Source organism: Oncorhynchus mykiss, chromosome 17, assembly GCF_057628025.1.
Source record: "Oncorhynchus mykiss isolate SJ-2025 chromosome 17, ASM5762802v1, whole genome shotgun sequence".
NCBI lineage: Eukaryota > Metazoa > Chordata > Actinopteri > Salmoniformes > Salmonidae > Oncorhynchus > Oncorhynchus mykiss.
In genome coordinates this window covers 70092501-70106410 of record NC_143038.1, presented here as the reverse complement: position 1 = coordinate 70106410, position 13910 = coordinate 70092501, and the positions used below count along the sequence as shown (strand labels likewise).

General features: G+C 48.2%; 1 protein-coding gene across 1 annotated transcript in view; it reads right to left on the bottom strand.

The window, feature by feature from the left end:
• LOC118940507 (kinesin heavy chain) overlaps positions 1 to 13910 on the bottom strand; it is a 173794-nt gene that overhangs the window by 114056 nt on the left and 45828 nt on the right. The window contains exon 2 of the mRNA XM_090204319.1: positions 1322 to 1409. Coding sequence (XP_090060445.1) covers positions 1322 to 1409 — 88 coding nt within the window. The remainder of the gene's footprint in view (positions 1 to 1321; positions 1410 to 13910) is intronic.

Sequence of the window (13910 nt, the reverse complement as noted above, 5' to 3'; positions counted from 1 at the left end):
GTTAAATAGTGGAATTTCTTTCCATCTTAATGCCTTTGAGCCAATCAGATGTGTTGTTAGAAGGTAGGGGGTGTATACAGAAGATAGCCCTATTTGGTAAAAGACCGAGTCCATATTAACAGCTCAAATAAGCAAAGAGAAACGACAGACCATCATTACTTTAAGACATGAAGGTCAGTCAACATGGAACATTTCAAGAACTTTAAAAGTTTCTTCAAGTGCAGACACAAAAACCATCAAGAGCTATGATGAAACTGGCTCTCATGAGGACCGCCACAGGAATGGAAGACCCAGAGTTACCTCTGCTGCAGAGGATAAGTTCATTAGAGTTACCAGCCTCAGAAATTGCAGCCCAAATAAATGCTTCACAGAGTTCAAGTCACAGACACATCTCAACATCAACTGTTCAGAGGAGACTGCGTGAATCAGGCCTTCATGGTCGAATTGCTGCAAAGCAACCACTACTAAAGGACACCAATAAGAAGAAGAGACTCGCTTAGGCCAAGAAACACAAGCAATGGACATTAGACTGGTGGAAATCTGTCCTTTTGTCTGATGAGTCCAACTTTGAGATTTTTGGTTCCAACCGCCGTGTCTGTATGAGACGCAGAGTAGGTGAACGGATTATCTCCGCATGTGTGGTTCCCACCGTGAAGCATGGAGGAGGAGGTGTGATGGTGTGGGGATGCTTTGCTGGTGACACTGTCAGTGAATTATTTAGAATCAAAGGCACAGATGACAGCTTTGCACACTGTTAACCAGCATGGCTACAACCGCATTCTGCAGCGATACATCATCCCATCTGGTTTGCACTTAGTGGGACTAATATTTGTGTTTCAACAGGACAATGACCCAACACACCTCCAGGCTGTGTAAGGGATATTTGACCAAGAAGGAGATTGATGGAGTGCTGCATCAGATGACCTGACCTCCACAATTACCCGACCTCAACCCAATTGAGATCATTTTTTAAACACTATTTTGGTAACTACATGATTCCATATGTGTTATTTCATAGTTTTGATGTCTTCACTATTATTCTACAATGTAGAAAATAGCAAAAATTAAGAAAAACCCTTGAATGAGTAGGTGTGTCCAAACCTTTGACTGGTACGAGAGAGAGAGAGAGAGAGAGCAAGAGAGAGAGAGAGCGAGAGAGAGCGAGAGAGAGCGAGAGAGAGCGAGCGAGAGAGCGAGAGAGAGCGCGAGAGAGCGAGAGAGAGCGAGAGAGAGAGAGCGAGAGAGAGTGAGAGAGCGAGAGAAAGAGGGAGAGAGAGAGAGCGAGACAGAGAGAGAGAGAGAGAGAGAGGCTGGCACTCACCTTTGACTATCTGCTTGGCGCAGGTGTTGTACACCTGTTCCTGTGTTGTGTTGGTGGGGAACACCCGGTCAAACACATAGGACTTCCCCTGTGAAGCCAAGACCCACACAGACACAGAGTCAGTCAATACATCACCCACGCACACACAGAAACACAGAAACACACACAGAAACACACAGACACGTACACAGAGACCCAGAGTCGGTCAATACATCATAACAAACACAGAGACACACAGCCCTTTACACGGTCTCTGACTCTGGAAGCGTCTCAACTGTGACTGTGTGTGTGTGTGTGTGTGTGTGTGTGTGTGTGTCTCACTATGATGACCCATCCTTTAAAGGTCCACTGCAGCCATTTTAATTCAATATCAAATCATTTCTGGGTAACAGTTAAGTGCCTTACTGTGATCGTTTACAATTAAAATGGTCCAAAAATAAACTAAAAGTAGAGCGTAGCATCAGGTAACCAGCCCATCCAGTATACATAGCAATACAGTCATCACTCAAAAGCAACTCCTAGAATCTTGGAGTAGAGGCTAGCTAGACCAATCATGTACCAAAAAACATCTTCAATCTACGTAGCTGTTTCGTTGTGTTTGGCTTTGAAACAACATCCACATCAACCACGTTTTCCCCACTCAGTTTCAACCTGTTGTTGAACTTCTTTCTTCACGTGTATCGATCACAGTGAGGTGAGTTTTAAAAGCATGATACTGTTTTGATGTGATTTTTGATTGCATTTATGTCAGAGTGGTTAGAGGGACAATAGAGCCCTGAGTACCAGACCATTAGGACCTGATGGAGGAACAATAGAGCCCTGAGTACCAGACCATTAGGACCTGATGGAGGGACAATAGAGCCCTGAGTACCAGACCATTAGGACCTGATGGAGGGACAATAGAGCCCTGAGTACCAGACCATTAGGACCTGATGGAGGAACAATAGAGCCCTGAGTACCAGACCATTAGGACCTGATGGAGGAACAATAGAGCCCTGAGTACCAGACCATTAGGACCTGATGGAGGGACAATAGAGCCCTGAGTACCAGACCATTAGGACCTGATGGAGGAACAATAGAGCCCTGAGTACCAGGCCATTAGCACCTGATGGAGGGACAGTAGAGCCCTGAGTACCAGGCCATTAGGACCTGATGGAGGAACAATAGAGCCCTGAGTACCAGACCATTAGGACCTGATGGAGGAACAATAGAGCCCTGAGTACCAGACCATTAGGACCTGATGGAGGAACAATAGAGCCCTGAGTACCAGACCATTAGGACCTGATGGAGGAACAATAGAGCCCTGAGTACCAGACCATTAGGACCTGATGGAGGGACAATAGAGCCCTGAGTACCAGACCATTAGGACCTGATGGAGGGACAATAGAGCCCTGAGTACCAGACCATTAGGACCTGATGGAGGGACAATAGAGCCCTGAGTACCAGACCATTAGGACCTGATGGAGGGACAATAGAGCCCTGAGTACCAGACCATTAGGACCTGATGGAGGGACAATAGAGCCCTGAGTACCAGACCATTAGGACCTGATGGAGGGACAATAGAGCCCTGAGTACCAGACCATTAGGACCTGATGGAGGAACAATAGAGCCCTGAGTACCAGGCCATTAGGACCTGATGGAGGAACAATAGAGCCCTGAGTACCAGGTCATTAGGACCTGATGGAGGAACAATAGAGCCCTGAGTACCAGACCATTAGGACCTGATGGAGGAACAATAGAGCCCTGAGTACCAGACCATTAGGACCTGATGGAGGAACAATAGAGCCCTGAGTACCAGACCATTAGGACCTGATGGAGGAACAATAGAGCCCTGAGTACCAGACCATTGGGACCTGATGGAGGAACAATAGAGCCCTGAGTACCAGACCATTAGGACCTGATGGAGGAACAATAGAGCCCTGAGTACCAGACCATTAGGACCTGATGGAGGAACAATAGAGCCCTGAGTACCAGGCCATTAGGACCTGATGGAAGGACAATAGAGCCCTGAGTACCAGGCCATTAGGACCTGATGGAGGAACAGTAGAGCCCTGAGTACCAGGCCATTAGGACCTGATTATTGACATTGCATGTGTGTTTCTGAGGGTTTGTTATTGAGAGTATGTTTCAGATTGTGCGCTTTGGTGTGTATTGAGAGTGTGTGTTTGAGTGTCTTTAGTGTATTCCGAGTGTGTATTAAGAGCTTAATTGAGAGAGTGTGTGTTCCTGAGTGGCTATAGAGAGTGGTGTTACTGAATGGCTCTAGAGAGTGGTGTTACTGAGTGGCTCTAGAGAGTGGTGTTACTGAATGGCTATAGAGAGTGGTGTTACTGAGTGGCTCTAGAGAGTGTGTGTTACTGAGTGGCTATAGAGAGTGGTGTTACTGAGTGGCTCTAGAGAGTGGTGTTACTGAGTGGCTATAGAGAGTGGTGTTACTGAGTGGCTATAGAGAGTGGTGTTACTGAGTGGCTATAGAGAGTGGTGTTACTGAGTGGCTATAGAGAGTGGTGTTACTGAGTGGCTCTAGAGAGTGTGTGTTACTGAGTGGCTATAGAGAGTGGTGTTACTGAGTGGCTATAGAGAGTGGTGTTACTGAGTGGCTATAGAGAGTGGTGTTACTGAGTGGCTATAGAGAGTGGTGTTACTGAGTGGCTATAGAGAGTGGTGTTACTGAGTGGCTCTAGAGAGTGTGTGTTACTGAGTGGCTATAGAGAGTGGTGTTACTGAGTGGCTCTAGAGAGTGGTGTTACTGAGTGGCTATAGAGGGTTGTGTTTTGATTAGCTCCAGCAACCAACCCCTAGAGAGGATCACATCACAGTCCAACCCATTAGACAGATAAATATATCATACTGGCTCCAGTATGGGAGGAAGAGGAGGGGGGAGATACAGAGAGAGACAGGGGGGAGAAACAGAGAGAGAGGGAGTGGGGGAGTACAGAGAGAGGGGGGTGGGGGAGTACAGACAGAGAGAGGGGTGGGGGAGTACAGAGAGAGCGGGGAGAGAAACAGAGAGAGAGGGGGGAGAAACAGAGAGAGAGGGGAGAAACAGAGAGAGAGAGGGGAGAGAAACAGAGAGAGAGGGGGGAGAAACAGAGAGAGAGGGGAGAAACAGAGAGAGAGGGGAGAGAAACAGAGAGAGGGGGAGAAACAGAGAGAGAGGGGGAGAAACAGAGATAGAGGGGGGGGGACAGAGAGAGAGAGAGGGGGTAGAAACAGAGAGAGAGGGGTGGGAAACAGAGGGAAAGAGGGGAGAGAAACAGAGAGAGAAGGGTGGGGGACTACAGAGAGAGAGGGGTGGGGGAGTACAGACAGAGAGAGGGGTGGGGGAGTACAGAGAGAGAGGGGTGGGGGAGTACAGACAGAGAGAGGGGTGGGGGAGTACAGACAGAGAGAGGGGTGGGGGAGTACAGAGGGAGAGGGGGGGAGAAACAGAGAGAGAGGGGGGAGAAACAGAGAGAGAGGGGAGAGAAACAGAGAGAGCGGGGGGAGAAACAGAGAGAGAGAGGGGAGAAACAGAGAGAGAGGGGAGAAACAGAGAGAGAGGGGAGAGAAACAGAGAGAGGGGGGAGAAACAAAGAGAGAGGGGAGAAACAGAGAGAGAGGGGGGAGAAACAGAGAGAGAGGGGGTAGAAACAGAGAGAGAGAGGGGAGAAACAGAGAGAGAGGGGGGAGAAACAGAGAGAGAGGGGAGAGAAACAGAGAGAGCGGGGGAGAAACAGAGAGAGAGGGGAGAAACAGAGAGAGAGAGGGGGGAGAAACAGAGGGAGAGGGGGGAGAAACAGAGAGAGGGGAGAACAGAGGGAGGGGGAGGAGAAACAGAGAGAGGGGAGAACAGAGGGAGGGGGAGGAGAAACAGAGAGGGGGGGGCAGAGGGAGGGGGAGGAGAAACAGAGAGGGGGGGACAGAGGGAGGGGGAGGAGAAACAGAGAGAGGGGGGAGAAACAGAGAGAGAGAGGGGAGAAACAGAGAGAGAGGGGAGAGAAACAGAGAGAGGGGGGAGAAACAGAGAGAGAGGGGAGAAACAGAGAGAGAGGGGAGAAACAGAGAGAGAGAGGGGAGAAACAGAGAGAGAGGGGAGAGAAACAGAGAGAGGGGGGAGAAACAGAGAGAGAGGGGAGAAACAGAGAGAGGGGGGGAAAAACAGAGAGAGAGGGGGTAGAAACAGAGAGAGAGAGGGGAGAAACAGAGAGAGAGGGGGGAGAAACAGAGAGAGAGGGGAGAGAAACAGAGAGAGCGGGGGAGAAACAGAGAGAGAGGGGAGAAACAGAGAGAGAGAGGGGGGAGAAACAGAGGGAGAGGGGGGAGAAACAGAGAGAGGGGAGAACAGAGGGAGGGGGAGGAGAAACAGAGAGAGGGGAGAACAGAGGGAGGGGGAGGAGAAACAGAGAGGGGGAGGGAGGGGGAGGAGAAACAGAGAGGGGGGGACAGAGGGAGGGGGAGGAGAAACAGAGAGAGGGGGGGACAGAGAGAGGGGGGAGAAACAGAGAGAGAGAGGGGAGAAACAGAGAGAGAGAGGGGGGAAACAGAGAGAGAAAGAGAAGGGGAGATACAGAGATAGAGAGGAGATACAGAGAGAGGGAGACAGGAAGAGAAGAAGGGTGAGACATGGTCTCGAAGCAGCAGGCGGAAAGCCAATCTGGCTCCTGATTTAATCAGACCTCAGTGTTTGAGCCAGGGATGGAGGGAGGATTAATGGAGGGATGAAGATTGGAAAGACACTGCAGTGAAAATCTCCATAATGAAACAGACCTCAGACAACAATGTGTACCCTCCTCTCCTGCTATTAGCCAGCAAAGATTCTCTCAATTCAATTCAAGGCAGCTTTATTAGCATGGGAAACATATGTTAACATTGCCAAAGCAAGTGAAGTAGATAATACACTCAACATTACACTCACAGAAGTTCCAAAAGAATAAAGACATTACAAATGTCATATTATGTATATGTATTTTCTCTCTCTCTCTCTCTCTCTCTCTCTCTCTCTCTCTCTCTCTCTCTCTCTCTCTCTCTCTCTTTCTCTCTCTGTGTGTGTGCATGCTGCGAGGGTTTTGTAGTTGTAGTTGAGAGGCCGGATGAAGGGCTGTGTCCTTACTTATTTTCTTTAAGTTTAATGTAAAGCTCTTACAAGGTACCACTTTTTGCTCAGGTTTCCAGACTTTTTGGGAAAGGTGGGAGCAGCGAAGAGGGGTTGTATGAGTTTCTGAGTCAATGGTGGGCTGTGGGGAAAGTTAGAAGTTTTCTGTCAACAGAATACAGCTCTCTCCTCCTCAGAGGCTAGGAGAATATTGGGGGAACTAGAGCGTAGTATTAGTGAGATGGAGGTAGAGATGGTGGGGCAAGGCAATGTAGGCCTCCAGGCTAATTTAGCTGAACTACATAGGAACCTGGGCAGTTTTTTCCAGGTTAAAGCAAAGGGAGCACTTGTAAGAGCTGGGTTCTCCATGCTCAAGGAGATGGATGCTCCCAGCTCCTTCTTCTTTGGTTTGGAAAAACAGAGTGGTGAAGCCAAGGGCATTGTCTACGGCTGTCTGATGGGCGGGCGACCTCTGTGGTGGGGGAGATGCGGGAGCGGACTGTGGAGTTTTATACTGTGTTTTATAGGGCAGAACTGTGTGCTCGGGTTTTGTTTTCAGAACTCCTTAAGCTCTCTCTGGCACAGAGAGATGAAATGGACTTTCCCCTGTTGTCCCATGAACTGGCAGAGGCCGTAACCCAGATGTCCCCCGGCCGTGCACCGAGGGTCGACGGACTCCCAGCGGAGTTTTATACAAATTCTGGGAAATAATTTGACTGGACTTTTTTTGTGTGTTGCGTGAATGCGTCGTGGTAGGAGAGTTGCCGATGAGCTGCCGTCGGGCGGCTCTGACTCTCCTGTCCAAAAATGGGGACCTGTGTGACCTTAAGAAACTGGAGGCCTGTGGCATTACTCTGTGCGGACTACAAGATATTTGCCGAGGTCCTCGCTAACAGACTGAAGTCCCATCTGGACTCTTTGTTCTTAAATCAGGGACATGTTGGACTTGTCGAGAGTTTCTCATGTGAACTTCGGACTGGTCTCTTTAGAGCAAGAGAAGGCTTTTGATATCTGTTTAATGTGATGTCTCTTGTTGTCAGAGTCGTGTGTACAGGTGGCAGGGAAGTCAGGCGCAGGAGAGTCAAACAGAGTGTAAATGGAGTCTTTTAATATAAGTCCACTTAACACGCTCCAAACACTAAATACGTACATACATAAATAAACATGGGTACGAGGTTATGCTGGTTAGACTGGTTTCACTGGTTTGACTAATTAGACTGGTTATGCTGGTTAGACTGGTTTCGCTGGTTAGACTGGTTAAGCTCACATTGCCCCAAAACTACAATTTCAGGATCTTCACTGAATAATACATGCTCAGCAGTTGTCTTCTATTCTGGTGCTGTTCTGAGGAGGCTCAATCTGCACTCTATTCCTATTGGCCCTGGTCCAAATGACACTATATTCCTATTGGCCCTGGTCCAAATGTAGACAATATCTGACCCACTGTCTGGCAGACAATACAGTATATGCTGACTCACTGTCTGGCAGACAATATCTACTGACTCACTGTCTGGCAGACAATATCTACTGACTCACTGTCTGGCAGACAATATCTACTGACTCACTGTCTGGCAGACAATATCTACTGACTCACTGTCTGGCAAACAATATCTACTGACTCACTGTCTGGCAGACAATATCTACTGACTCACTGTCTGGCAAACAATATCTACTGACTCACTGTCTGGCAGACCATATCTACTGACTCACTGTCTGGCAGACCATATCTACTGACTCACTGTCTGGCAGACAATATCTACTGACTCACTGTCTGGCAGACCATATCTACTGACCCACTCTCTGGCAGACCATATCTACTGACTCACTCTCTGGCAGACCATATCTACTGACTCACTGTCTGGCAGACCATATCTACTGACTCACTGTCTGGCAAACAATATCTACTGACTCACTGTCTGGCAGACAATATCTACTGACTCACTGTCTGGCAAACAATATCTACTGACTCACTGTCTGGCAGACCATATCTACTGACCCACTCTCTGGCAGACCATATCTACTGACTCACTCTCTGGCAGACCATATCTACTGACTCACTGTCTGGCAAACAATATCTACTGACCCACTGTCTGGCAGACAATATGTCCTGACTCACCGTCTGGCAGACAATATCGACTGACTCACTGTCTGGCAGACAATATCTACTGATTCACTGTCTGGCAGACCATATCTACTGACTCACTGTCTGGCAGACCATATCTACTGACTCACTGTCTGGCAGACAATATCTACTGACTCACTGTCTGGCAGACAATATCTACTGACTCACTGTCTGGCAGACCATATCTACTGACTCACTGTCTGGCAGACAATATCTACTGACTCACTGTCTGGCAGACAATATCTACTGACTCACTGTCTGGCAGACAATATCTACTGACTCACTGTCTGGCAGACCATATCTACTGACTCACTGTCTGGCAGACAATATCTACTGACTCACTGTCTAGCAAACAATATCTACTGACTCACTGTCTGGCAGACAATATCTACTGACTCACTGTCTGGCAGACCATATCTACTGACTCACTGTCTGGCAGACCATATCTACTGACTCACTGTCTGGCAGACCATATCTACTGACTCACTGTCTGGCAGACCATATCTACTGACTCACTGTCTGGCAGACCATATCTACTGACTCACTGTCTGGCAGACAATATCTACTGACTCACTGTCTGGCAGACAATATCTACTGACTCACTGTCTGGCAGACCATATCTACTGACTCACTGTCTGGCAGACAATATCTACTGACTCACTGTCTGGCAGACAATATCTACTGACTCACTGTCTGGCAGACAATATCTACTGACTCACTGTCTGGCAGACCATATCTACTGACTCACTGTCTGGCAGACAATATCTACTGACTCACTGTCTAGCAAACAATATCTACTGACTCACTGTCTGGCAGACAATATCTACTGACTCACTGTCTGGCAGACCATATCTACTGACTCACTGTCTGGCAGACCATATCTACTGACTCACTGTCTGGCAGACCATATCTACTGACTCACTGTCTGGCAGACCATATCTACTGACTCACTGTCTGGCAGGCAATATCTACTGACTCACTGTCTGGCAGACAATATCTACTGACTCACTGTCTGGCAGACCATATCTACTGACTCACTGTCTGGCAGACAATATCTACTGACTCACTGTCTGGCAGACAATATCTACTGACTCACTGTCTGGCAGACCATATCTACTGACTCACTGTCTGGCAGACCAGATCTACTGACTCACTGTCTGGCAGACAATATCTATTGACTCACTGTCTGGCAGACCATATCTACTGACTCACTGTCTGGCAGACCATATCTACTGACTCACTGTCTGGCAGACAATATCTACTGACTCACTGTCTGGCAGACAATATCTACTGACTCACTGTCTGGCAGACAATATCTACTGACTCACTGTCTGGCAAACAATATCTACTGACTCACTGTCTGGCAGACAATATCTACTGACTCACTGTCTGGCAAACAATATCTACTGACTCACTGTCTGGCAGACCATATCTACTGACTCACTGTCTGGCAGACCATATCTACTGACTCACTGTCTGGCAGACAATATCTACTGACTCACTGTCTGGCAGACCATATCTACTGACCCACTCTCTGGCAGACCATATCTACTGACTCACTCTCTGGCAGACCATATCTACTGACTCACTGTCTGGCAGACCATATCTACTGACTCACTGTCTGGCAAACAATATCTACTGACTCACTGTCTGGCAGACAATATCTACTGACTCACTGTCTGGCAAACAATATCTACTGACTCACTGTCTGGCAGACCATATCTACTGACCCACTCTCTGGCAGACCATATCTACTGACTCACTCTCTGGCAGACCATATCTACTGACTCACTGTCTGGCAAACAATATCTACTGACCCACTGTCTGGCAGACAATATGTCCTGACTCACCGTCTGGCAGACAATATCAACTGACTCACTGTCTGGCAGACAATATCTACTGATTCACTGTCTGGCAGACCATATCTACTGACTCACTGTCTGGCAGACCATATCTACTGACTCACTGTCTGGCAGACAATATCTACTGACTCACTGTCTGGCAGACAATATCTACTGACTCACTGTCTGGCAGACCATATCTACTGACTCACTGTCTGGCAGACAATATCTACTGACTCACTGTCTGGCAGACAATATCTACTGACTCACTGTCTGGCAGACAATATCTACTGACTCACTGTCTGGCAGACCATATCTACTGACTCACTGTCTGGCAGACAATATCTACTGACTCACTGTCTAGCAAACAATATCTACTGACTCACTGTCTGGCAGACAATATCTACTGACTCACTGTCTGGCAGACCATATCTACTGACTCACTGTCTGGCAGACCATATCTACTGACTCACTGTCTGGCAGACCATATCTACTGACTCACTGTCTGGCAGACCATATCTACTGACTCACTGTCTGGCAGACCATATCTACTGACTCACTGTCTGGCAGACAATATCTACTGACTCACTGTCTGGCAGACAATATCTACTGACTCACTGTCTGGCAGACCATATCTACTGACTCACTGTCTGGCAGACAATATCTACTGACTCACTGTCTGGCAGACAATATCTACTGACTCACTGTCTGGCAGACAATATCTACTGACTCACTGTCTGGCAGACCATATCTACTGACTCACTGTCTGGCAGACAATATCTACTGACTCACTGTCTAGCAAACAATATCTACTGACTCACTGTCTGGCAGACAATATCTACTGACTCACTGTCTGGCAGACCATATCTACTGACTCACTGTCTGGCAGACCATATCTACTGACTCACTGTCTGGCAGACCATATCTACTGACTCACTGTCTGGCAGACCATATCTACTGACTCACTGTCTGGCAGGCAATATCTACTGACTCACTGTCTGGCAGACAATATCTACTGACTCACTGTCTGGCAGACCATATCTACTGACTCACTGTCTGGCAGACAATATCTACTGACTCACTGTCTGGCAGACAATATCTACTGACTCACTGTCTGGCAGACCATATCTACTGACTCACTGTCTGGCAGACCAGATCTACTGACTCACTGTCTGGCAGACAATATCTATTGACTCACTGTCTGGCAGACCATATCTACTGACTCACTGTCTGGCAGACCATATCTACTGACTCACTGTCTGGCAGACCATATCTACTGACTCACTGTCTGTAAAAGGACATTCTGTTAGTTCTGGAAGTATTCTTAGGATGTTCAGTTATTCATTTCTACAGGACTGTTTTCAATTGTCTCAATTACACCGCCGATCAATATCTACCAAGTCACTAGTGTTAATATGTCAGTCATTCATTTCTACAGCAGACATACACAGTCTTTAGATGTTCTGATTTCCTGTCATGGCCTAGTTGAATAAGTAATAGATGGGGGTTTCTGTCAACTCAAATGGGGTTTCAAATAACTGAAATGGTTTTCAACTTGTCACAGTTCGACCACCTGGTGCAAACTGCGTACAAGATTTCTCCATCATGTCGGATTGCAGTTGGGCCTCGTTCCGAATGATGTGTTCCACACAAACAGAACGCCCCAGCGAGCAGAACACCTGAAAACGTGCTACAACCTTCACCAGGGTCTAGAGAAGGAAATTGAATCAAACATATTATCATTATGTTGCAAAGCCGTGTATTAACAAACACATTCCTATTGCAAATCCATTTGTTATTCAGATCTGCCTCCTTAAGAAGCTAATCTGACGCTCTTTCTGTTCTGTTCTGTTCTGCTGCAGACACCTGATAATGTGTGTGTGTGTGTGTGTGTGTTGCATGTGAAACACAGCATTCCAAGGCCTCCCTTCCTTCAACAGCCTCCAATCTGTTTTCAGCCTGAGAGAGAGGGGGGGGGGGGGGGGGGGGAGAGAGGTAGCTAGAGGAGAGACAAAGAGGGGTGGATTAGGTGGAGGAGATGGAACAGAAGAGAGGGAAAGCGAAAGAGGAGGAGAGAGTGAGAGACAGACTAGATGAAGAGAGACGGGAGGGAGGGAGGGAGGGAGGGAGGGAGGGAGGGAAAGTTAGTGAGGGGAGAGAGAGAGAGAGAGGTCTGGGAGGGAGACATGCTGCGATGGGCTGGGCCCTGGGGACCATCACAGCTTTGCTCTCTAACCAGCCTAGGTGTGTGTGTAACGCCAGACTGTTTGACGTGGTGGGCATAACCAGTGCAGCTGCTATAGAGATTCTCTGTAGCTCTCTCTGAGTCCATTTTCACACTCTACTACACTTCTGCTCCCTCGTCTCTTTGCTTCTCTCTGTTTCCATATCAACACATCGCTAGCCACGTCTGGAGGGGGGTGGGTCAATTTTTGTCATTCATAAAAAACATTGATAAATATGAGTTTTAGGGATTTGGTAACTGTTTGTTACCGAATGTGTTTATTGCCTTCCCCCGACTCCCACTAGTCATGGCCTATTTAAAGTACTGAGGGAGGAGGTTGTCTCTCCTCTCTTCCTCTCTGGGGCATTAAAGACCCTTCACACGGGATTCAGCCTGCTTTCCGGGTTGCTAATCAGGTTTCATAACCCCAGAAAGACAGACACACAGATAACAACATAATTACACTCCCCATCAACAACGGCATGCACAATCCTGGAATATATTATTAAACCAATTAATCTGGATTTAGAAAATACAGGACAGAACATCTGAATAATCCCTTCTGCTCTCTCTCTCTCTCTCTCCCACCCATCCCTTCTCTCTCTCTCTCTCTCTCTCTCTCTCCCACCCACCCCTTTTCTCTCTCTCTCTCCCACCCACCCCTTCTCTCTCTCTCTCACCCAACCCTTCCCTCTCTCTCTCACCCACCCCTTCTCTCTCTCTCTCTCTCTCCCACCCCTTCTCTCTCTCTCTCTCTCTCTCTCTCTCTCTCTCCCTCTCCCTCTCTCTCTCTTCCACCCACCCCCTTTCTCTCTCTCTCCCACCCCTTCTCTCTCTCCCTTCCAACCACCCCTTTTCTCTCTCTCTCCCACCCCTCCTCTCTCTCTCTCTCCCTCTCTCTCTCTTCCACCCACCCCTTTTCTCTCTCTCTCCCTCCCTCTCTCTCGCTCTCTCTTCCACCCACCCTTTTCTCTCTCTCTCCCTCCCTCTCTCTCTCCCTCCCTCTCTCTCTCTCTCCCACCCCTCCTCTCTCTCTCTCTCTCTCTCTCTCTCTTCCCCCACCCCTTCTCTCTCTCTCTCTCTCTCTCTCTCTCTCTCTCTTCCACCCACCCCTTTTCTCTCTCTCTCTCCCACCCACCCCTTCTCTCCCTCTCTCTCTCTCTCCCAGCCACCCCTTCTCTCTCTCTCCTACCCACCCCTTCTCTCTCTGTCTCTCTCTCTCTCTCCCACCCACCCCTTCTCTCTCTCTCCTACCCACCCCTTCTCTCTCTGTCTCTCTCTCTCTCTCCCACCCACCCCTTCTCTCTCTCACCCACCCCTTCTCTCTC